The 25,937-nt window shown below is 43.1% G+C and overlaps 1 protein-coding gene across 1 annotated transcript in view; it reads right to left on the minus strand.

The window, feature by feature from the left end:
- PUDP (pseudouridine 5'-phosphatase) overlaps positions 1 to 25,937 on the minus strand; it is a 109,066-nt gene that overhangs the window by 58,816 nt on the left and 24,313 nt on the right. Inside the window, exon 2 of the mRNA XM_002762598.7 lies at positions 7,908 to 8,126. Within this exon, the coding sequence (XP_002762644.2) occupies positions 7,908 to 8,126 (219 nt within the window). The remainder of the gene's footprint in view (positions 1 to 7,907; positions 8,127 to 25,937) is intronic.

The following is a 25,937-nucleotide window of genomic DNA, read 5'->3' on the forward strand; positions in this document are numbered from 1 at the left end:
GGCCTTAAAAGGGCTCAGCCCTGTGGAGTGTGTCAGAACACATCTTTTCCCCTTTGTACTCTGATATTTTCTACCTCAACATAAGGTCACCACCACATCATCTGGGGCAGTAGAGGACTCTTCATTCTCCACCTGGGTTCAAGGCCAGCCTCCATAATCAGAGGCTGTGTGCTTTTGGGCAAATAACTTGAACTCTGCAGCACTCCCTGCCATTCCCTGTGAAATGGGAGGGCTAAAAGTAACTGCTTCTTAGTGGGTGGCAGGAGGCTGACACACAATCCCATGAATGAAAGCACTGAGAACATGACATGCAGCAAGTCCTCAATGCTTGTGAGTTCACACAACCATAGTGAACACCATCAAGGGCAAAGGGCATGAATACCCTTAAGGGGCATGTTTTCTGAACATGGCACAGTGAATATGTTCTGGGGTTCCTAGGTACTGTCCATCCTAATGAGACTTGAAGCCCCAACATCCTGGGTACATCTAACTGGCATAGCCCCAGCACTCAGCTGAGAAACCTAGCTGAGGGGAGGCCAGCAATGACAGGCAGGTATAGACACAGTTAGTGACATGTACGCAAATGGGCCCCTCTTCTCTGTGGGGCTCCTGCCACCTAGGTATTATACTGTCACTCAACACTGAGGCCCACTGCCCAGACTTAGAAAGTAATGGACGGACAATCAGAGTGGCCTCTAAACCAAAGGCTGTAATTCTTGTGGCTTCTTTACTGGCCTGGAAGCTGATCTGGATACTTTCTGGTTCCTAAAGGTAATATCTGGCCCTGAACCCAGTGGTATAGAAGACAGAACAAGAGATGTGAGTGCGTCAATGTGGACATATGAAAATCTACAGGATTGTAAGGGTGTTGGACAGCACAATACCTCCATCACTAAGGAGAAACCAAAGCAGCACAGCTTGCTGAGGTCTTCTGGAAACTGTCCTTGACACAAGAATCCTGTTAGGACTGCTGAAGACTAATGCAACCTTGTAAGTGTTCCCAGGCAGGAAGTACCCTGAGTGCCTTCTAGTCCCTAGGGATGGACATCCAGCATTTCAGGGAGCCACAATGACAATTCACTTAAGAGCCTAGGAAAAATATGTTCTCACTTGTTAGACCTATTTTTAAAAAATTGGCTAACAATTTAATTAAAACATTTGGAATTTCTGTCTCATGAGTCTATATGTACTTGCTTTGCATCTAGATGAATTATGTCAGTGGCCTCATTCCATAAAGGTGCATGTAGGTGAGTGTAGGTGAGCATATCTGTGTATGTATGTGTCTACGTACAAACACAGAGGCATCATAAGAAAAGGGCTTAAATGAGGTACACTGAATAAAGACTGAGTAATGGTTACCTCCAGGCAGTGGGAGTTAGAAGGGCTTCCAATTTTAATGCTATACATTTTTGTTGTGTGAAGCAAGTATAATTTATGTAATTTAAAAAAAAAAAAGGCCCACTGTGGTGGCTCATGTCTGTAATTCCAACACTTTGGGAGGCTAAGGAAGGATGAATGCTTGAGGTAGGAGTTTGAGAGCATGCTGACCAATATATCAAGACCCTGTCTCCACAAAGAAAACAACAAAAAAAAAAGTTAGCTGGGTGTGGTGGCATATACTTGCAGTCCTAGCCACTCCAGAGGCTGAGGTGAAAGGATTGCTTAAGCCTAGCAGGTCGAGGCTGAAGTAAACTATGATAGCACCACTGCACTGCAGCCTGGGAGAAAGAATGAGACTCTGTCTCTAATTGGAAAGAAAGCATATCATGATTGTGGTTTGTTATCCTGAAGGGATATTTTCCCTACTTAAAACCATCCTTTCATTCCTCTATGACAAATTTCATGATGTAAAAAATGACGTGTACCCTGAGACACCCTTTAGGATGGAAAATCTCCTTTACTGAATCCACAAATTCAAATGCTAATCTCCTCCAGAAATACCCTCACGCACACATTCCAAATTATCTTCGGTCTGGGCACCCCACAGCCCAGTCAAGGGGGCGTATGTCTTTAACCATCACCCTGGCCTTAATCTGGCCCATCTCTTCTAGGCTACAAGCATGAAGTGCCAAAAACCCAGAGAATTCTCCCCAAGTACGGGTTGTATCCCAACATGCCTCCTTTTAAAAATCCCAGTGGTTCTTCCTATCCGGAAAGTAAACATGTGAGCTGGGGAATAAGAAGGTTAACTCTTAGAGCCACATTTTCTCTCTGAAGCTTGTGAGCCATGAGAAGCTTGGCTTCATGCTTTATAGAAGCAAACTCACTGGCTGCCTGGAATCTTCCACATGTGCCATTTTCCTTTGGGATGGCTTATCCCATTCATATCTCTTATAGTCTCACTGGCCTCCCCCCAAGGTCACTCCCCTACCGCAGGAGCAGCCACTGCTCCAAGAATATCCTGCTTTACTTAATTCTATATCCCTTTGGCAACTCTTTCCTGAATTTCTCATTTTGACATGTAATGATATCCTACAACGAATTTTCACTTGGATGCTGTAGATATTCCTGTCCCCTCTCCCCAAGTGGATGACACATTCCATTAGGAAAGAGACCTTTCCTCTGTGTCCACCTGAGTGCTCGCTCAACACTACATGCACAAGAATTCAGAAGAAAGAGAGGCAAGTTGTTAGCTGACTTCCAGAGGATGTGTGCCTTCCTGCCAGATGCTTCTAATGGAAAGGGTGAGGGTGTATCTGTTAGCAGTCAGGAAGACAATGGTGTAAGAAAATAAACCAAAAACAAAATTAAAATGGAAAAAAGCAGGATGGAAACAAGCATAATTACCGAAGTAAGCCTGAGGAGAAAGGCTTACTTACAAGAGGAAGATATAGCTTGACTGAAAACAGGACCAGAGCCCACGTCATGTGCTTCATGTCCATGCCATGGCTGGTGTGTGCTTTTCAGTGAAGCAGAGAGTGGATGGAGAATGACCTTACTAACTCCTGAAGGTGGGATTCAGAGTAAGGGCTGGATCCTCCTGGGTTAGAAGATGACACAAGTGCCTGCTAGGAGTGACTCACTGGGCCAGGTGTAACCATACACACTCCAAGGTTGTCTTATAGCAATGCCCCAGGTCTCAGCTGTTTGTGCTGCTGTAATAAAATATCTAGGACTGGATACTTTGTAAAGAATCAAGGCAGTAGCAGGTCTGTCTCTGCAGAAGGCTGCTCCTTGCTTCAAGATGGTACCTTGTTGGTGCACCCTTTGGAGGGGAGGAATGCTGTGTCCTCAATTGGCAGAGGAATGGAAAAGCAAGTCCTACTCTCTAGTCCTTTCATGACAGTCCTAATCCAATCCACAATGCTCCACCTTCAGGACTTAATCACCTCCTGAAGGCTCCACATCCTAATCCTATCACATTGGCAATTAAGTTCCAACACTAGATTTGGGGGATACATTCACATCATTGTACCCCACAGTGGGCATGTCAGTCACTATTCCTAGTGTCCTGAGGGGACTGGAGCTGGACAGCAGGGGGAATGCTGGGTTTCAGAGCTGGGACTGGACCCATGCTTTCTACTGCACAGTCCACACCTGCTCCCTCCCCTCAGCCAGCTAAGGGGAGCTCTGGCACCTGCCCACAGCTATCCAGGGGGCCCGGGTTCTAGTTTGCTTTTTCTGCTTTAGATTGTCTGAGAGGGGGAAAGTAGAGGGCAGGGAGTTATTGCCAGATAGCCTGGTGCAGGCGGTGAGGACCAAGAGATGCAGGGAAGAGGCCACCAGGCTGAGGAGCACATCTATCTGCAAGGCTGGCTGTCCCTAGGGGCAGAATCACAAGGGAATCAGGCATAGTCCACCTCACTCCTTTCTACTGGACTCAGGCCCACCTCACTCCCTTCTACTGGACCAGATGCCACACCCAGGGCTCTTCCTCCAGGAATCTCATGATTAGTGAAAATGCCTGGTAAAGCAAAGAGCCAGAACAGCAGAAAAACTCCTGGGGGATTCCACACAATAAAAGGCACCAACTTTCTTCTTATTGGTCTTTGAATCCAAATTACCCTCGCTGAGTTATACTGAAATGTAGAATTTCATGTATCCAAAGGAATTCATTACTGAAAGGATTTGTTCAAGATATAATGAAGGTAACCAGCATGGGCTGTTTTAAACAAGATTTTCTGATATTCCAAGTGAAGATTTTTTTTGTAAATAATGTGACATACATTTCCAGTTGTAATATGGTACCTATTTTTAAAATCCCTACAAAACTCACAAGAGGTGAACGACATGTATTTTTTTCCCTAAACTTAGTGCCACAATTTAAAAGACAGTTTATTTTCCTAAGGTAATTTAAGCCTTGGCTAAGCGACAGTTTCCACTGAAGCATGAAGCCATGTAGGAAATGCCTACAGAACTAACTGCTCAAAAGGACTTCCTACTGAGGACATCATAGGCCCACCCAGCTTTTCATGGAGAGGGCCTTCCAGAAACGTGATTATAGCAAACAGGCAGCTGATGTACGAGTGCATCAGGGCCTTTCTGCCTCGTCTTTCAAGTCCATTAGGTTCACCTTGTTTTCTTAGTGGCTAGACTGACCCAGGCAAAGAGCCCTCCTATACCATGGCCAACCAGACTTGCCTCTGCTTCATAATCAGGGCAAAGACACACTTCTATACCATGATCAAGCCAAGGACACACCTCTGCACCATAATCAGGGGTCTGATGCCTTGGTGACTGGCCCAGGCAGACATGCCCCTGCAGCATAATCAGGCTGATGTCCTGGTGACTGGCCAAGGCAGACACACTCTGCAGCATAATCAGGTTCATTCCCTGGTTATTGGTCTAAGTAGACACACCCCCACAGCATAATCAGGCTGATTCCTTGGTGATTGGCCAAGGCAGACACACCCCCACAGAATACAGACACACCCCCACAGAATAATCAGGCTGATTACCTGGTTATTGGCCCAGGTGGACATGCTCCTGCAGCACAATCAGGCTGATTTCCCGGTGACTGGCCCAGGCAGACACCCTCCTGCAGCCTAATCACAGCAGACAGTCCCTGCAGCATGATGGGGCTGCTTCCCCTGGTAATCTACCACTCACTCTTGCACTTTAACTTGCTAAATACCTCCTTGAGCTCAGCTGTGGCTTTGAAAGCATGTGAAAAAGAATGACATTGAATTAACAAGCCCTCCCTACAGACAGCTCTCTTTTCTAAAGTGCTCAAGGTGACTTCCACAACCTAACATACCCTACCAGAAAATACTTTCAGAAGGAAAAGAAAGTCAAGGGTTATATTTTCATCTACAGCTTAAGAACAGAAACAAAGTACTAAGTGAGCAAAATGAACACCTGCAAGAAGCAAGACTACAGCAGCAAGTTTCTCTGAATCTAGTCACCAGAGCAATGACACTATAAGGCCACCTTCCCAGGGGAATTCAGGTTGGGTGAAGATAAAAGAGGAGATGGGAGGAGTGCAAAATGAATGGAAACTAGGTCTCCAAGACTGTTCTTTCAGGACAGAAGATCTATTTTATTTTCATTTTTGTGACTGGCATAATATTGAGCAGAAACCCCAAGGAAGAGCACATTTCTGGATCAGAATTAGGCTCGGCCTGTCTTTCTCCTTTATACATCCAGTCCAACATTGTCCTCCTGTGGTCTGCTTTCCCTTCAGGTTAAGTGTTATTTCTAATCATTTTGTCTTATCCTGCCTAATTCGTTTCAGAATATCAAAGCGGCACATCAACCAACCGCTGTCCCTGCACATCATATGAGCCAGCATCCCAGCATGATTTTAAGTTTCTCCTTTCCAGGATTACCTTGTGCATTTTTTTTATACTCTTCAAGTCTTCTGCATGCTCTGCTCTGTCAAAGCACAGTTAATTGTGTATACGTATGTAGATATGATCGTTTTCAAAGACTTTCAGTATCAAAGTTTCTACTCGCAATTGTGCAGCTACCAAAAGTATACACATGTACACAAATGCACACACAAATCATATGCCAAAAAACAGGATTTGGCAAGTCAAAAAAAAAAGTCAAAAAGTAGTAAACAAAGAAAAGAAAGCCATCTAGATAAGTTCTGTAGAACTGAACTATCTTTGAAGTACTAGCTCCTGGCTAGTTCTTCACCTTCTATGAATTTCTATGATTAGCACCTTACTTAATCTGACACCTGCTTGCTTAGAAGGCCAAATGAAGACACTACATTGATGGGATCACCAAGTAGATTACACAAAACAGATTCACTAGCACTCCAGCCAAACTACCAGACTAGCTAGATAAAACTTTTTTTTTAAGAATTGCAGTAAAACATATTTAAAGTATATCTTAGGATATAGAACAAAAAGTGAAGAAGGAAAACCATGTGAAAGGCTTGGGGGGATATGGAAGAAATAAGACACATGCATGTCTCATACATCATGAGTGCTTTGTATATTAAGTCAGAAGAGATGCTTGGTCACAGAGTAACTTTATAGACAAACCTTAGCTATATTAGCAAAGAAAAAAAAAACACTCATACAACTAAAATCAGAAATGCAAGAGGCAACATTATAACCAGTGCCACAAAAATAATTAAAGGAGAATACCATTTGTTGGTATATCCTTTGACAATAAATTGTATAACCTAAAAGAAATGAAAGAATTCCTCGAAACACACAACCTACCAAAACCGAATCATGAAGATAGAGAACCCCTGATGATTTTTGAGAAGGGGGAAAAGTAAAGACACAGAAAATCTTAACACACCTGTAAGTAGTAAGGAGACTCAATCAATAATGAAAGAAAACCTCTCCACAAAGGAAAGCCCACGACCAGATGGCTTCACTGGAGAAATCTACCAAACATTTAAAACACTATTGAACTGTACACTTAAAAATAGGTAAGATGGTAAATTTTAGTGTGTGTCTGTGTGTATGTGCTTCCTAACACAATTGAATTTGTATATAGTAACTGTATAGATGTGTTCACCAAGATCTGTCAGGGAAACTTCATGTGCAAATGGTATAGACACTAGATGCAAAAAACTGAATATCACGGTGCTTGTACCCATGCCTGAGATTCACAAAGACTACCATTTGCAGTGGATGCAGACAGAGTGATTACAAAGGGTGTGTGTTTGCATGTGTGTGTGTGCTTCCCAGGAATAGTATACCCACATGTTTGGACATATGTATAAAAAACATATATTTCAAAAGTATGTATGCTTCATATTAATATCATTTTAAATCCAAGATTACTCACATAACTGCTTTTTTTCTCCCCTAGCACCAGAAATTCTAAAGACAGAGTATTCATCCTGTTAGCCCAGAAGAATCTTCAAATAGTCTGTTTTCAAAGTCTGTAATCTAGAACATTCTTGAACAAGGAGCAGCGGGCAAGCCTGTTCTGATTGAATGTCAGTTAACAAGCCTGGAGGGAACAAAGCTGTCTTTCCTTTCAGAAGAAAACTGGACACAAATAAAGAAAGGGCTAAATGGCATACAAACACACAGGCTAAAAATGAATTAGGCTTTTTACTTGTTTCTTAAATTCAGTGTCTTTGGGGAGATTTAGCTGCTTATCAATTTGTTAAAGTTTGAATAGTTGCTGAAATATTAATCCTATACCTGATTTTGACAAGAAAAAGTCAAAACTATTAAGTTAAACTTCGAAGCCATTCTGTCACTAACATAATCTTTATAGATAGTAATATAAACAATACTCAAATGTTTTTGGAACCCAGAAATCACTGAAACTAATGCATATTATTTTAAGAAGGCTTTAAAGAGAAATTTGAATCACAGCATCCCACAGCATCAGCCAAACTCTTTCAGGAGCATGAAGGAGGGACTTAGTTTCAAGACTAAAGAAAAGAGGACAAACTCAGCATGCCCCACGCTAGACTGTAAAGGTGATTTACAAAACCACTGCTAATATTCACAAACTTAATCCTTCAAACAGCGAGGCAACCACACCTGGCATGAGCGCAGCCATGGGGAACACTTCCTTTAACTTCGTTTGGCTTTCTTCCACCAGCTCCTCTTTGGACATCGGGAGCTGCAAGACGTCTATTATAATCTGTGCCGCCTCTAATGCCTTCTTACCCATAACCAGGGACTTTACATCCCAGCTGTATTTCTTGTCATAGCGATCACATATTTCTTGAAACACCACTGAATAGAGCCGTTCAGTATCTGCAGGAAAAAAAAAGATTTTTAGAGTGCATACTGTATCAACAGAAAGTCTATATCAAGTTCACAATAACATCCATTGTGTAGGTCACATTCCATGAACAAAGGCTTTGTGGAGACCTAAGTGAGCAGGGGAAAGGTTTGCAGGTCATTCTCACTAAATTATACTGTGGGCAGCCTCCTCTCAAGGCTGGTGGAGTTACGTCTGGAGTTGTGATCTGGATGGAAATTTAGAACTCAGGAGAGAAATGAAATCTGTATTATTGTGTTTTCTGTTTAAATGTGCATATTTGAATCTAAATATATACTTAGAATTCCATCTGATAGCACAAGGCATCATTACTCAGTGTTCCACTGTATGGTTCACTAGAATTAAGGACATTTCCACTGCCTAGCGGGATGAGCCCCCACCATGCCTGGCCAGGATGCTGCTGTGAAGCTCCCAGGGGAGAACAGAACATTTAACACACAGGCTGTGTCACGGGTTGGTGAAAGCTGACCTGAGTATTAACTCCCAGCTCGGCACTTACTCGGGGCATAGCCTCAGAAATACAGTGGCCTTACAGGAGCCTGCTTTCCTCATGCTAACACAAGGTGAACAGGAACACTGCTCATAATAGTACCAGTATCACTAACAGAGGCTACATTGCACTACATTTCTACTCATGTGCTTTTTCTTTATGTATATTTAATATACACATAGTATTAATAGCACTCATATTACCAATATGAATACTACTGATGGAGCTACTCCAGGGAAATAATCCTACTTTGCAGACTGAATATTTCAGGGCACATAAGTAACCTTCTCAGAACAGTGCCAGATTGTGACTTACTAGCTGTCTTCTCTACTCTCACTGTCTCCAGCATGGGCATAGAAAGATCACTTTACTGAAGAACCAACTATATGACCTGCTAGGAGGTATTATACATGATAAAAAGAAATACTCCAACACTGAGGAGCGTCTACCAAGTACAATTTCAAAACCAGGTAAGCTCCATGGAGCTGAGAGTTGCCTGGTGACAATCCTCCTGCCCCAGTGAAGGCAGAAGGCTGTGTGCCAAAGCCTAGGCAGAGGCCTTGTCTTCCAGTCTGTGGTGGCACAGAAGCAGTCCCTGAACCTGAGAGGCTGGGAATAAACCTATTCATACCTGGTTTAAAAAGAAGACACACAGACCCGTCTGACAAAAATCTGGATTCAAATTCCACTAGGAGACTAACCACCTGTTGTAGATTTAGCACTGAAGCTTTCCCATGAGGTGTGGAGCAGCATTAGCAGGACGTAGTCTACCCTGAATTTGCACAACTAGACTCAACAGTAAGTCCTGAAAAGAGCTGGTGACCACAATGGCCTTTAACTGTCCCACAATGACATGAAAAACATAATAATCATCCCTAAATAGTTTTTCCCCCTATAAGATAGTATCTGTGATACCCTGGACACACTGAAGCAATGTACACACACAAAGAAGGCTGTGTGCGTCCAAGAGGCATGTAAGTCTTCACACTCCTATGTGTGTTCACATGTTTACATGCATATAGGCATGCATGCTTGTCTGTAATTGCTTAGATGCATTTTGAAAGTTGGCAGGGTATGAACTGCTATTAAAAGAGAGTTATAGGCTGGGTGCGGTGGCTCACGCCTGTAATTCCAGCATTTTGGGAGACCAAGGCAGGCGGATTGCATGAGCTCAGTAGTTCAAGACCAGCCTGGGCAACATGGCAAAACCCCGTCTGTACTAAAAACACAAAAAACTAGCCAGGCATGGTGGCACGTGCCTTTAATCCCAGCTATTCAGGAGGCTGAGGCAGGAGAATCGCTTGACCTGAGAGGCGGAGGTTGCAGTGAGCCAAGATTACATCACTGCACTCCAGCCTGGGCAACATGAGTGAGATTATGTCTTCAAAAAAATAATAAAAAAAGAGAATTACGGCAGGTTTTAACTCCAAAATATGTGGTCCTCCCAGATAGGCATGTGGAGGACTGCCTGCACCACAGGATTTGCTGTGTTGCACATGAAGAAGGCCGGGAAGGTATCTTGCAAGCCGCGACAACAGTAAGGCCACCTGTGCTTTGTCTCCCGAGTCTTTCTCACAGAACGTGAAGGGTCATCTGCATAGACACAGGGCCTGGGCAATCAACCATATCCACCAACTATTTGCAAAATTCCTGAATGAACCAAGGGTAGAGTGCTGCTATCCTGAGAAAAGAAGTTTTCTGTGTGGCCTTGTACCCAGTACCTTCAGCAGCATCCAAACTGCACCTCTTGGCTGCACCTACAGTATTGGCTAGGGCTCTTGCCGCCTTGTACTCAGAGGACTGGGCTCGTTGGTTGCTTTGGCTGCCATGGTGTGGACTTTGCCTCTGTGTACGCTTCTCTCCTGGTCCCAGGGCTCGCTGCACTTGCCTGCAGAAGTCTCTGGCTCTTCCTCCTTGGGATGGGTCTGCAGCTGGGCCCAGTCCGCCCTGCAGACACTGGGGTCCAGGAGAGGCTGGTTGTTGTGGACTAGGCTCTTCCTTGGGCTTTTGGGTGTCCCCTGCCCTGCACTCCCCATCCTCCTTGCTCCCTCTGTGCACTAACCCCTCTGCGGCCCTCTTCCCTACAGCAGACCCTGGGCTTTCTGCCTCCTGATGGATGCTCTGGCTTTCACTGCTACCAGCACCAAGAAGAGCCCTTCTCTATTCTTTCTCTGCTTTTCTAGGCAAATCCACCCACAGCTGCATGTCAGGTGCCATTTCATTTTCAGCACTATAATATTTTTCCCTTGCTTTTCTACCACGAGCTGTATTTTTTGTTTTTTTTTTTTTTGGTAGACATGGAAGGACTTGCGCTGTGGCCCAGGCTGGTCTCAACCCCGTGGCCTCAAGTGATCCTCCGGTCTCGGTCACCCAGTGTTGGGAATAAGCCATGAGCCACTGCGCCTGGCCACGAGCTATATCTCATTAAGTTTGCTGTACAACACACCAAACAAACCTCAGAACCTTCAACCAGTCTGGATACTGGAGACTGTGAAAGCACGATCCCTGAGTGGACAGGTCAAATCCCTTTGGGGTAGTACAAAAGACAGGAGTCTCACAAAAGTTCCTGGGCTGGTTTGTAGAAGTCGAAGTTCAAGTAACAACCTGAGTAACTCAAGGTTTCCTGGATCCCATCCTGCACTATGTCTCCCTACAGAAGCTGCAGAACAGAAGGAAGGGCTGGCCCACCCTCCTCCTCAGCTGAGTGGTGAAAAGCCTCCTCTAAGGGAGGGTTACCCATGCATGAGTGCGCCATTTATTTTCTTCTTCCCTGTGAGGAGGAGAAAGAGCCAGGGCTCTCAGGGCAAGGAGATGGATGGATTGGCAGTGAGGAGGCACATTCTACTTCCTTGAGTGTTTGTTCTAGTAGTTGAGAGAGGAAGACTGACAAAAGGAAACTGCAGGCATCGAACAAGTGAGACACCGCTATCGGGTTTGAAAAGCCAAGTGAAGGAACAGAGGCCAGGCAGGACAATGTGCTCTGCAGAACTAGAGCTAAGGCAAGTGTTAAGAGGAAGAAGAAAGGTGTGGAAAAAAGCATAAAAACAGCTGTATCCTCTAAAAATGCTTTCAACAATGTTTATTTAAAGCTTAAAATGTCATGGAGCTTTTAATGTAAAAGATACAGAACTGTGGGATTATAAATCTGTAGGGGACTGTGCAGACACTTCTTCACCATTTAGATAAAATCATCCTAAATCCGTGGAATGAGCAAGGATCTAAACAAGTAATTAAACTCCTCAGGTCAAATGATGACTACAGCCATTGATGACGGCACACTTAAAGGGACAGCACTGTGAAAGGAAAACCACTGAAATAAAGGAGCGTGTAACAGTTGCACCAGGCCATCAGATGCATATTCTTCCCTGCTTACTAACAAGCTTCCAGCTTTTAACATTGCTTCAATGTCCTTTTTACCAGTAAAGGTCATATTGTTTTTAACATGCCAGAGCCCCATACATGACTACCTTCCTTAGGTGAGTTAGAAAACATCCCTTGTGACTGGGAACACTCCCCTCCCCCCAGCTGGAATCTGTGTGGCAGTTGAGAGCAGCTTCCATAGCAGCTGCAAGGACAGCATGGGTAAGGGAGCAGCCTGGCCACAAGGGAGAAGCTCTGAAGAAGCTACAGGGTACTCCAGGCTGGGGCCCAAAAGCTGGTGTGTGTTTTCATCCTCAGAGGCAGCCTGAATTCCCGGGATGCATGGGAGGCATTGCGTCTTAAATTAATTTGACTGTTTCGGAAGCGCTGCTCCTGGAGGAAGCCTAGACCAATGGCTTAGTTTCTAAGGCAGAAGTTGAGTAATTGCAACAAATCAAATAACATCTTTCATAATTAAAAGTATATCTTAAATGCTTGCTAAATCCACCCGAGGCACAGTGGTGGATGTTTTACCCAATGAAGATATAGAAAGTGAGGGATTCTCCCTCACTGCTCTCTCAGTGAAGCTGTACCTGCTTGCCATGCAAATGGGGACCTATCTTCAATTTTATAAATGTGAGTTGCATTATTTAAGGGCAAAAACACCTCAGGCTGTCATTAAGGCGCATATGTGGTGATATGATTTGGCTGTGTCCCCACCTAAATCTCATCTCGAGCTGTAATTCCCAAGCATAGAGGAAGGGAAGTGATTGGATCATTGAGGTGGTTTCCCCCATGCTGTTCTCCTGATAGAGTTCTCATGAGATCTGATGGTTTTATGTGTTTGTTTGCAAGCTCCTCCTTCGCCCCTCTTTCTCCTGCTGCCTTGCAAGAAAGGTGCCTGCTTCCCCTTCTGCCATGATTGTAAGTTTCTTGAGGCCTCCCCAGCCATGTGGAACTGTGAGTCAATTAAACCTCTTTCCTCTATAGAGTACCCAGTCTCGGCGAAGTTCTTTATGAAAGCAATGTGAGAACAGACTAACATTAATACATATGGGAGGACCTGATTTTGCTCCCACCCCCATGTTCATACAAGACCTAGGGCTTTGGGGACCCAAGAGACCAGCAGAAAACTGCCAGCTCAGTTGCATGTCCTGGGACAAGTTTCTTAGCCTGACATATGATGTCTGTTGGAGAAATGTATTTAATAAAAAGCTGCTGACCTGCAGAAGGGGGTGGCCTTAAAGCTGGGGGGTGGGGGGAAGATGCTCTAGGTGTGTGGGAGGTGGCAGGCAGCCCAGAAAGGGAAGCCAGGCCCTCTAAAGCCTGGTGGCTTTGAGGGGAAACCCCAGCTCTGCAGCTTTCTAGCTGGAAACTCTGGAAGCTAGCAGCCTTGGGTTAAGCACTTATAAAATGAGGATCCTATTCATACTGTATGTCTTATAAGTCTGCTGGACCTTGGCTTGCCTGCCTCTAAAATGGGATCCTAATGACACAGTCATGCCACACACCTTCTAGGCAGTTGTGTCCACGAAGTGAAATAATCTGTGTTGTGGTCTGAGGGCTGGGCCCACAGTTACCTCTAAGCATCAACAAATGGAGTCATTAGGGAATGCTTTTGTTAACTGTGAGTTATGGGGAATTGACAAGATCTGCTGTCTCCCTTAACACTAACATGCCAATAACAGCAAACAGTTGTTAAACTTTAGAAACTAAAGTGCCTCTTACCAAATATTTTGCTTAAAAAAACAAGCAAACAAAGCTACCAATTATTTGGAATTCACCAGGACATCACACCTGCTAGACACATTAAACTAGCAAACACTTCTTAGCTAATCGCCGGGGCTGCAGAGGAATACAGCCTCTGTTCCCAATTCCATAACCCAAAAAGTCTGAAAATGCTGCAAAATGTGTACTGGGCTGGCATGAGGTGGTTTTAATGGTCCATATTTATCATACTTAGTATGACTATTCAACCACTTCCCTATAGAAATACAAATGGATTTGATTACGAATGCTGCCTGAGAACCCCCAAGAATGTTCTGTGTCATGGAACATATGAATTCTAATATGTTTTAGAATAACCTAAATACATCTGGCTCCATAGATTTGGGGTAAGGGATTATGAACCTGAGTTTATGACTGCTTATGAAGTTCCACTTTGTGCATCTTGCAGAACTGAATTGACTTAATGGATTTTTCCCCCAAACTTATCTTGATACATCTTTTTTTTTAAGAGAAGGAAAGAAAAAAGGAGTGAAGGAGAGGAAGAAAGAGGAAGAAAAAGAGGGAGAGAGAACGGAAATGTTGCTTTATTCTAAAAAAATGGGTATTAATAATGGCCAATCAATATTTCATTTAAACCTATGAGTAGCTATAATATGGTATTGACAAGAATGTATATTTTTGTGTAAAGTGGAGAGCTCTATAAATATTTATTAAGTTTACTTGTTCCAAATCTGAGTTCTAGTCCTGGATATCCTTATTAATTTTCAGTCTCATTGAGTCTAAGTCTCTATGTATCTGAGTGTTAGGATCATTAGCTCTTATTGTTGCATTCATCCTTTTACCACTATATCTTTGTCGTTTTAAAATCTATTTTATGAGATACAAGAATTGCAACTCCTGCTTTTTATTTATGTTTATTTTTGCTCTCCATTTGGTTGGTAAATCTTTCTCCATCCCTTTGAGTCTTTGTGTATCCTTGCATGTGAAATGGGTCTGGATGTAGCATACCGTTGGGTTTTGACTGTATCTTTTGATTGGGGGATTTAGTCGACTTAAATTTAGGATTACTGCCATTTGATGTTAACTGGCTATTTTATCCATTCGTTGATGTAAATTCTTCTTTATGTTGATGCTCTTTACTTTTTGGTATATTTTTAGAAACGCTAATATTGGTTGTTTCTTTCTATGTGTAATGCTTCTTTCAGAAGCTCTTGTAAAGCAGGCCTGGTGGTAATAAAATCTCTGAGTACTTGCTTGTTCATAAAAGATTTTATTTTTCCTTCAGTTGTGAAGCTTAGTTTGGCTGGATATGAAATTCTGGGCTGAAAGTTCTGTTCTTTAAGGATGTTGAATATTGGCCCCCACTCTCTTCTGGCTTGTAAAGTTTCTGCTGAGAGATCTGCTGTAAGTCTGACAGGCTTCGCTTTGTGGGTAACCTGACCTTTCTCTCTGGCTGCCCTTAGTATTTTCTCCTTCGTTTCAACCCTGGTGAATCTAACGATTATGTGCCTTGGGGTTGCTCTTCTTGAGGAATATCTTTGTGGTGTTCTCTGTATTACCTGAGGTTGAATATTGTCCTGCTTTGCTAGGTTAGGAAAATTTTCCTGAATAATATCCTGAAGAATATTTTCCAGCTTGGATTCATTCTCTCCGTCACATTCAGGTACACCTATCAAACGTAAATTTGGTCTTTTCACATAGTCCCACATTTCTTGGAGACTTTGCTCATTCCTTTTTATCCTTTTTTCTCTAATCTTGTCTTTTTGTTTTATTTCATTAAGTTGGTCTTCGATCTCTGATATCCTTTCTTCTGCTTGATCAATTCGAGTGTTTAAACCTGTGCATACTTCTCGGAGTTCCCGTATTGTATTCTTCAGTTCCATTAATTCACTTATATTTCTCTCTTAATTGTCTATTCTCATTAGGATTTTGTCAAACCTTTTTTCAAAGTTCTTAGTTTCTTTACATTGGGCTACAACATGTTCTTTTAACTCACAGAAGTTTCTTATTATCCATCTTCTGAAGCCTGATTCTGTTAATGGGATGCTCTCGTTCTCCATCAAGCCTTGTTCCCTTGTTGATGAGGAACTGTGATCCTCTTTAGAGGGAGAGGCATTCTGATTTTGAGTATTCTCAGCCTCTTTACGCTGGTTTCTTCCCATCATTGTAAATTTATCCACCTGTCGTCTTTGTAATTACCAACTTTCAAATTAGGTCTCTGAGTGGATGTCCAAGTTGTTAATTCCCAGGGCCAAAATATGAGCAACCCACTCTGCCACCCAAAACAGCGGTGTTAAGACTGATGGTGCTTTTCTGCCTGGGAATCTCCAGTCTGGCTTCCTTCTTGAGTCCATAATAGGCAACTCTGCCTTCCCGGAGCTCCAAACATCGGTGAGAAGGGGAACCAGTCCCGTTTACTCTGCACCAAGAGCTGCCACGCCGAGGTGCCGGCAAAACCACTGCGCCGGCCACAAGAGTCGTGCTGGCGACCCGTGGGGCTCCTCCACTGGGAATCTTCTGCTCTGTGAGGGACAAAAATTTGTCTGAAAGTGTGGCGTTCTCTTGTTCTCTGTGCTTTCACTGGGAGCTGCAATCCCGAGATGTTAGCGATCAGCCATCTTGGATCGTTCTCTATCTTGATACATCTTGAACATAATTTTTATTCCCAGTTACAAAAAGGAGAAAAAACCTAAAGCTGTGTTTTCTGTTAGCTAGGTTAGCTCCTTAAAGACACAAACTACAAGAAAAGCTGATCTTGAGTTAGAATCAAATGATCACAATCTGACAATTATAAAAGATGTTAGCTGACTGTGTATGTGTGTAACAGTTCAGCTTTTCTTTTTGACATAAGGTCTCACCTGAATGTAGTGGAGGGATCCCACTGCAGCCCTGACCTCAAGTGACCCTCCTACCTCAGCTCCCAAGCAGCTGGGGCTACAAGTGTGCACCACCAGACCAGGCCAATTTGTAATTTTGTTGTAGAGATAGGGTCTCCCTATGTTGCCCAGGCTAGGCTTGAACTCCTGGCCTGAAGCGATCCTCCCACTTGGACTCCCAAAGTGCTGGGATTATAGGCATGAGCCATAGTGTCCAGCCAAGAGTTCAGCTTTTTACTGATCAGGTTATGAAAGACATTTGTTCATAAAGATCAAAGCCCATGTCCAAAGTTGACTCCTCAGATGCTTCTTTCCTTACTTGCACTCCCTTCTGCTCAGCTGAGGCAGCACTGGAGAAGCAGGACTGCCTACCAGGACAGGTCCAGCAGCCCCCACACTGCTGCAGAGGAGACTCCCAATGTTGACTCTGGCTGGGGCAGTGGTAAGGGGCAGAACTGCCTGTGGGTGCAGGTCCCCCAGCCCCTGTGCTACCAAAAAGGTTCCCAATGTTGACACTGGCCAGGCCCAAAAGGTTTGCCACCTACACTAGCTACTTGAATGAGGGTGATGGTCTCATATGATGGTCACCTCATTGCAGTGCAGAATGAGGGCTGAGGAGATGCAAGTGAGCTTCAACAGAGATGGAGGCCACGGTGCAGGTGAGTGCAGGGCTGGTGCCACCAGGCAGGGTGCTAGGCACCCACTGAGTGACAGCTTCACCCCAACAAGGCCTTAGTTTCCTCAGAAGTGCTGAGCACCTTAGTGGCAGCTGAGGAAAGAGGGTCAACAGTGTTTCTGAATGTGAGGAAAACAACATATTTTAAAGTGAAGTTGCTTTAATTTAAAACCCAGCATCCAGTACATTTTGATAGAAGTCAGGGTGTCATTTTGATAAACCGTTTTGACAGTACATAGTAGGTAATCATTGAATTTATTTAAAATGTAAACTCACTAGTTTTGTTCATCTAAGATATTCTACTGTTTTTTTCCTTAACACCTTGATTCTCAAAGTGAGGTCCCTGGACCAGCAGGGTCCAGTATGATGTGAGACACTGTCCAACTACCTATTTTTGGGCTCTTAGTCCATTTTCTGTTGCTTATTAACAGAAAACCTAAAATGTGGTAATTTATGAAGACATTTCTATCTTACAGTTATGGGGACTGAGAAGTACAATGTTGAGGGGCTGCATTTTGAGAGTGCCTTCTTGCTGGTGGGGACTCCACGGAGTCCTGAGGTGGCACAGGGCATCACATCTTGAAGGGACTGAGTGTGCTAGCTCAGTCCTAATTCTTTAAGAAGAGACGGGGTTTCACTATGCTAGCCAGGCTGTTCTTGAACTCCTGACCTCATGATCTGCCTGCCTCGGCCTCCCAAAGTGCTGGGATTACAGGCATGAGCCACCACGCCCAGCCGGCCTCTTCCTCTTCTTACAAAGCCATCAGTCCCACTCCTTTGATAACTAACTTATCCAATAATTCATTAATCTATTAATCTCTGAATGAAAGGGTCCATTCATGAGGGCAGAGCCTGCATGACCCAACACCTCTTAAAGGCTCCATACCTCTCAATACTGCCAAACTGGGGATTAAGTTTCAACATAAATTTCAGAGAGAACAAACTTTCAAACCACACAGCAGGCCCCACCCCAGATGTACAGGATCAGAAACTGAGTTGGGGCCCAGCAATGTGTGTTTTACAGAGCACTCTCAGTGATTTGAATGTTTGCTCAAGCGGAGGGTAATAGACCTGGCATTATGTTTTCATGGAAGACTTGTGCTCTATAAAGTTGTGATTTTAAAAATATATCAATCTTACCTAACAATTGTACGTATACAAATGTACTAGTACAAATTAAAGAACAATCTATGATGACATTCATCCCAGTACTTACTTTTGTTTATACTGTAACCAATTATGACTTAGTTACATCTCTTTTCCAATTTCCTTCTGTCACCCCCAAATCAGACTTATGTTAATGTGTTTGTAATGAAAGCAAGATTTAAAAACAAGGACCCTTAAATATGCCCCATTCTTTCTCAAGTTAATTGCAGCAAATGATTCCAATAAATTGGAGTTCTCAGTTAATCACAGTTAATTAGGTCTGCATCAAATGAGATGTAGAATTCAATGAAAGTTATATGCAAAGCATTCTCACAGACATGGCCAGGGTAAAGTGCTTATGAAGAGATGCCCTAATAAGCCAGTTCTTTTAAAGAAACATGCATCTTGGAATAAAAACATTGACAACTTAATGGAATATACTATATTCAAGGATTAATTAATTGGCTTATCTCTCTTAAATGAAAATCAAGAAAAAAACATTTTCTAGGCTGGAATCATTACATATGAAATCACAGTTGTCCTTGGTGACCTTCTTTTGAGAGTAACTACCAGAACTTTTACATCTTTGCTATATAGATATATGTTCTAACATAAGATCCTCCTTTTGTAGTAAAAGCATTTCCAGCTTTATGAAAGCTATTATTAGAATATAAGGGTCCATTTCCAAAAACCAACTTTTGGTCAGTAGTACAGCAATCCTTAAAATTGAACTTTGAACTACATAAGCTTGGAAACTCAGCCCTTCACAGAAGAAGGCTTTTAGCCTTCTGAAATGGCTAGTTCTGATATCTGGGGTTGCCTTGGGCTTTTTCTGACCTTCGTACACAGCCAAGCTTACTTAATAATCCCTAGAACTCTGGCCACAAAAACAGTTCTGGAAAGTCACTGTGGGCAACAGTGGTTAAACATTGCTCTCTATGCTCCTGGCACACAGCACAGAGCCCAGATCCCATTGGCAGCACTATTTCACTTCACTCCCAGAGTCGCTTCCACACACATGGCTGCAAACGGGAGCCAGTCTGAGCCTGAAGTGAGGAGTAAGATCAAACCACACCACCTCTTTGCAGGGACTAAAAGTCTATCTGCTCAAAGCATCCCAGTGTCATAGGAAGACATTTTCAGATTTGTGGGAAGACAGGAGAAGCCCATGAAAAGACCACATTCTGGTAAATGAGGAGGCACTGAGTGATAAAGATACTGTACATGTGTGAAGGTAAATAAAAATCTCTTCAAATGAGAATGAGCAGAGGCTGTTCATTCAAAGCTTACATAGCAACAGAGTTAGACACCAGCACTCGCCTTTGGCAGAAGCAAGTGGGGGAGCAGGAAAGCTTTACAGTGGGAAAAGGGAGGATTCAGGTGGGCCCTGACTGGAGGCTGTTGTAGGAGGCTGGAGGTGACTCGCTAGAAGTGAGGCATCCCATGGGATTGGCTTGGGAAACATTTTGACTCTCTAGCTGGTCGTGGAAACTCTGCAGGCATGCTTGATATAGTCAAGTCCCTTAAAGGAGATAGTCACTGAGCTGACCAAGGACCCCGGGCCACCAGCTAGACTCATGGGATGAGTGTGGCTGCCCTCCTACCCTGGCCTGCCTCCTGGTTTCTTCCCAGCCACCTCGGCCATCCATAAGCAAACCCTTTGCATGTTCCCAGGTGGATGGTGACCCAGGCACTTCTCTCTGGGCCCTGGGCCCCCTGCCTTGCTCAGCCTCATTTGCCATTCCACATTCCTCGGGCACTCCTGCATCCCTTACCACATGCCCTTGCCCAGCCTTTGGTAACAGCCAATCAGAATGAACTAATCTCCATGCCACCTCTATACCAAAAAGACCATGAATCAGGTCATTGTATATGAGGAGAAACTGCAATGGTCAGTAATAGAATTTGCATGTATATTCTCTCCCAAATCTCATGCTGAATTGTAACCCCAATGTTGGAGGCAGGGTTTGGTAGGAGGTATACTGCTCATGGGAGCAGATCCTTTGCTTGGGCCATCCCCCTTGATGATGAATGAGCTCTCGCTCTGAGTTCACACGAGATCTGGTGGTTTAAAAGTATGTGGCACCTCCCCCCGCAACTCTCTTGCTCATGTTTTTGCCATGTTACATGCTTGCTTCTGCTTAGCCTTCTACTATGATTGTAGGCCTCCTGGGGCCTCTCCAGAAGCAGATGGCACTATGCTTCCTGCATAACCTGCAGAAATCTGAGCCAACTGAACCTCTATTCTTATAAATTATCTAGACTCAGGCATTTCTTTACAGCAATGCAAGCACAGTCTAATACAGAAAATTGATACCAGAAGTGGCGTGTTGCTACCAGGATACCTGAAAATATGGAAGTGACTTTGAAATTGGATGACGGGAAAAGGTTGGAAGAGTTTGGAGGGCTCAGAACACAGGAAGATGAGAGAAAGTTTGCAGCTTCTTAAAGAACAGTTAAATGGTTGTGGTCAAAATGCTGATAGTGATGTGGGTGGTGAAGTCCAGGCTGACAAGGTCTCACATGGAAATGGGAAACTGAGAACTGGAGTAAAGGTCACACATGTTATTTCTTAGTGAAGAACTTGGGGATATTCTGTTCATGCCCTAGGGTTCTGCGGAAGTTTGAACTAGGGTAATGATTTAGGTTATTTAGCAGAAGAAATTTCTAAGCAGGATAGCATGCTATATGTAGCCTGGCTGCATCTAACAGCCTATGCTCCGATGAGGAAGCAAAAAAATGATGAAGTTGGAAGTTATATTTAAAGGGAAGGCAGAGCATAAAAGTTTGGGAAATATGCTGCCTGGCCATTTGGCAGAGAAAGAAAAAGCTTTTTCAGGAGCAGAATTCAAGCAGGCTTTGGAGTAATCACTTGCTAGAGAAATTTGCATTCCTAAAAAGGAGGCAAGTGCTGATACCAAGACAGTGGAGAAAAGGTCTCCAAGGTATTTCAGAAGTCTCCAAGGCAGCCTCTCCCATCACAGACCCAGGGGCTTATGAGGGAAGAATGGTTTCCTGAGGCAGGCCCAGGGCCCAGCTGCCTCAGGACACTGCTCCCCACATGCCCACTGTTCCAGCTTCAGCCAAGGCTCAAAGAGAGCTCATCCTGGTGCTCTGAAGAGCACAAGCCACACACCTCCATTGCTTCCACAGCCATGTAGATGCACAGAGTGCAAGGGTAAATAAGGCTTGGCACCCTCTGCCTAGATTTCAGATGATGTATGAAAAAGCCTAGATGTCAATGCAGAAGCCTGCTGCAGGGGCAGATCTCTCACTGAGAACATACACTACAGCATTGTGGAAGGGAAATGTGGGGTTGATGGCCCCATAGAGTCCTCACTGGGGCACTGTCTAGTGGAGCTCTAGGAAAAGGACCACGATCCTCCAGACCCGAGAACGGTAGATCCACCAGCAGCTTGCACCTTGGAAAAGCTGTGGACACTCAACTCCAGCCAGTGACAGCAGCCTTGCGGGCTGCACCCTGCAAAGCCAAAGGGGTAGAGATGCCCAAGGCATTGGAAGCCCACCTCTTGCACCAGTGTGGCCTGGATGTGGGATGTGGGACATGAAATCAAAGGATATTATTTTGGAGCTTTAAAATTTAATGACTGCCCTGTTGGGTTTCAGACTTGTGTGAGGCCTTGCACCCTCTTTCTTTTGGCTGATTTCTCCCTTTTGGAATGGGAATGTTTACTCAATGCCCATAGATACCTCCATTGTATCTTAGAAGTAAATAATAAGTTTTTGATACTGAAGGCTTGGAGGTGGAAAGGCCTTTTCTTGTCTCAGATAAGGTTTTGCAGTTTTAAGTTAAAGTTAGAATCAGTTAAGATTTGGGGGGAATTATTGGGAGGGCATGATTTGTATTTTGCAAAGTAAGAAGGACATGAGATTTGGGAGGGGCCAGGTGCAGAATGATATAGTTTGTGCATCTGCCCCCCCAACCAGACCTCATCCTAAATTGTAATCCCCAGTGCTGGAGGTGGAGCCTAGTGGATGGTGTATGGATCGTGGTGGTGAATCCCTCATGAATGACTTGGGGATCCCCTTGGTGTTACGTTAGCTCTTGTTCTGAGTTCACACAGGATCTGGTCATTTAAAAGTGTGTGGCACCTACCCTTACCACTCTTGCTCCTGCTTTCACCACGTGACATGCCTGCTCCTGTTTTGCCTTCCACCATGATTGTAAGCCTCCTGAGGACTCCCCAAAAGTAGATGCTGCCTTGCTTTCTGTACAGCCTGCAGAACTGTAAGCCATTTAAACCCCATTTTCTTACAAATTACCCAGACTCAGGCATTTTAGAGCACTACAATATGTCCTAATACAATCAGGAAACTTTAACAGAGTCTGGAGAACTGTTACACCTATGTAGGCTTGGATGCTGACATAGTTGGGTTTTATCCTTTGCTCTATTCTCAAGGCCTGCCATTATCAGATCTAACTCATGAATATACTTATCCCAATGTGTAGCAGAAAGACACTGTAATTTGTAGGAAACACTCCAAAACTATAGAACAGTGAGGCTGAGTGTGAATAAAAATCAGAGGTAAGTATGTCACAGAAAAAGGAAATCAAAATTAGTGCTGTCAAGGTCCAAAAACACAAAATACGTTCCTCTCTTTTAGGTTTTCTGCAATCTCCATCCAACTTCTATGAATAAATACCTATCTATAAACTAGGAGAAAACCCACACCTACCTGGTTCAAAATTTAATGGTATGGTTTGCTTAAGTTGGTTGATATGTACTGTACTGCACTCCTGTGACTGGCTCACTGCTCTTTGCTACTATATATGCTATTCCATTTATGCTGTGGATACTGAAGAACAAACTTGTAATGGTATGAACTAGACTCCAAACCAACCTAAAATTTACTTTGCCCTTAAATTAAAATTCAGTCCAGGTTTCCAAGGACTGAGCATAGAGCCCCTTCTGAGACAAAAATTTATAGGCTGAAAACATTCTGTGTCACACAAGTAAACATAACATGTAATATTGATTCAAATCATAGATGAAAAATCTTGAGAAGCCAGATATTCCAGGTATGCAGAAACGGCATATCCTCAGAATACAATCGGTTCAATTAAACAAATGTTGACTGGGTACTACTTTGTGCTAGGCACCAAGAAAAATGTGAGAACTGACAATGAAACACTCCTTACAAGGTTAAATAAATCAGGAATCAGAAATAAGTTCATTAATATATTTTGAAACAAATACCAGCAAAGAGAAATCTTGCAAAAACCATGATTAAGAATATATCATTATGTAAATGAGAATGTTTTTCTCACCTGAAGACTTATCCATATGTTACCTTCAGCTAACTAACCTCAATGACCTATTATCTAAGAAATTTCCTCTCAGACCTGAAAACAGAAGTCAGGTAGAAGCTATGTTACAAGCCAAGCACAAATTCCTAGCAGTATGGGGAGGGAGAAGACATGATGATGAGAGCATCAAATGAAGGGAAGTGGAATGATCTGTTCTTCAACAAATGTTGCAAATTGTTAACACGCTGTGAGCACTACCATGCTGTTTCCTACAACCACTAACATATTTTGGGCTTTATATATACAGGATAGAAACTTCCATAGCACTTTGCTGTCACTGTTTTCACCTTTACAAATGAGCTTGCATGTAAATGCTAATGCTTTCTTGTGCTTAGGAATTTAAAAGACTGAAATGAATAAGCATAAAATTAAGTGCCTCAGTAATATTGGCTCAAATGAGAAGCTTCTACTAATGGACTTAGAAAAAAGTATTTAAGTATTTGATATATCACTTCCTGTGGCTGTAAGCTATCATTTTTGAACCATACAGAAAAAATAATAAATGATTGCTTAAAATAGAGATCACTAATGATAATTTAATTGAGTGATCATATGCAAAGTGAAATTCTTGATTAGCATGTGGCATAATTCACAGGCATTAGTAATTCTATTTAATAGGTATGGGAATTGGTCTAAGAATTTTTTGCTGATAATGTGTATTTAAATTAAAAAGTCACTTAAACTCGTTAAAAAGTGTTGCTAGATCATACCTATCTGTATGAAAACATCTGTACTGGGGAAAAATACTGATCCTTAGGATCGGAAACTTCTATAAGAAAACAGGAGAAAAAAATCCTTTGGAGGCTTAAATTAAGTGAAGGTTTTATATAGAGAACACAAAAACCAAGGGCCATACAAGAACATATGGATAAAGGGCCTTTCTTCAAAATTAGAAGACACACATAAGAAAGCAAAAGGGAAGCTACAGATTAAGGGAAAATATTTACAATACATACATAGAGACACCCAAAGGACTTGTATCCAGAATACATAAAGAACTGAACTTTACAACTCGATGACAACGCAGTCTGCAGTAGAGAGAATAATGGTCCCCCAAAGATATCCAGGTTCTAACTCCAGAACCTGCGAATGTCAAATTCCATGGCAACAGGGAATTTGCAGAATTAATTAAGAAATTTGAGATGAGGAGGTGACTGTGGCTTATCTGGGTGGACTCAATACCATCACAAGGTCTTTATAAGAAGGCAGCCAGGTGGGTGAGAGACAAGATGTGAAGAGGGAGCCGTGGTCAGAGCCTAGGAGTGCCACCCACTCGAGGAACTGGAGAGGCAAGGGCAGCCAATTCCCCACAGCCTCCAGAAAGGAACACAGGTCTGCCAACACCTTGATATTAACTGAGACCAATTCTGGCCTCCAGAACTGTAACAATAAATTTGTGTTGTTTTAAGCCACTGTTTGTGACAACTGGTTACAGCAGTAATAAAAGGCTAACATAGCAAAAACTCTTTGGGCAGTTTATTTAAAAGTTAACTATAAATTTACCATACAATCCTCAGGAAATCAGTCCAGTCCTGTTTCCCCAAGAAAGAAATGCCTATGTTTACACGAAGACTTATGCACAGATATTCATGGCTGTTTCAATTATAATAGCTAAAAACTGGAAAGAAGCCAAGACTGTCAACAGGTCAATAGATATTCAACCTGTGGTGCAGCCACACAATGAAATAAAAACTATTGGCACACACAATGACATCAATGAGTTCCCAAAATTATACTCAACGCAAGAAGCCAGATTAAAAAAACACATACTGTATGGTTCCATATAAAATTCTAGGAAATCTGTAATTGCAGAAGCAGACCAGTGGTTCCCTCACCATGGAGGCAGAGACAGGCGGGGGTTGCACAGGGCACAAGAAGCTTTTGGGGATTGTGGGAACATTTGTCATCTGGGTGTGGGAACTATGTCACGGGTAACTGCACGCCAAAACTGGTCACACGGTACACTTTAAATATGTACAACTTATTGTACTCAAATTAAACCTCCATAAAGTTTTTAAAAGAAAATCTTATTAGGTTGGGGAAAAAATGAACAGTTACAATGTTAACAGAAGTAGCCTTGAATGACAACAAATACCTAGCGACCATAATAATAGTAAGTGACCCCTGGAGTCCAATGTGAGGAAGTCTTCCTGGGACTTTTGAACTTCTCTTCATAAA

This window comes from Callithrix jacchus, chromosome X (genome assembly GCF_049354715.1).
Source record: "Callithrix jacchus isolate 240 chromosome X, calJac240_pri, whole genome shotgun sequence".
In the NCBI taxonomy this organism is placed as follows: domain Eukaryota; kingdom Metazoa; phylum Chordata; class Mammalia; order Primates; family Cebidae; genus Callithrix; species Callithrix jacchus.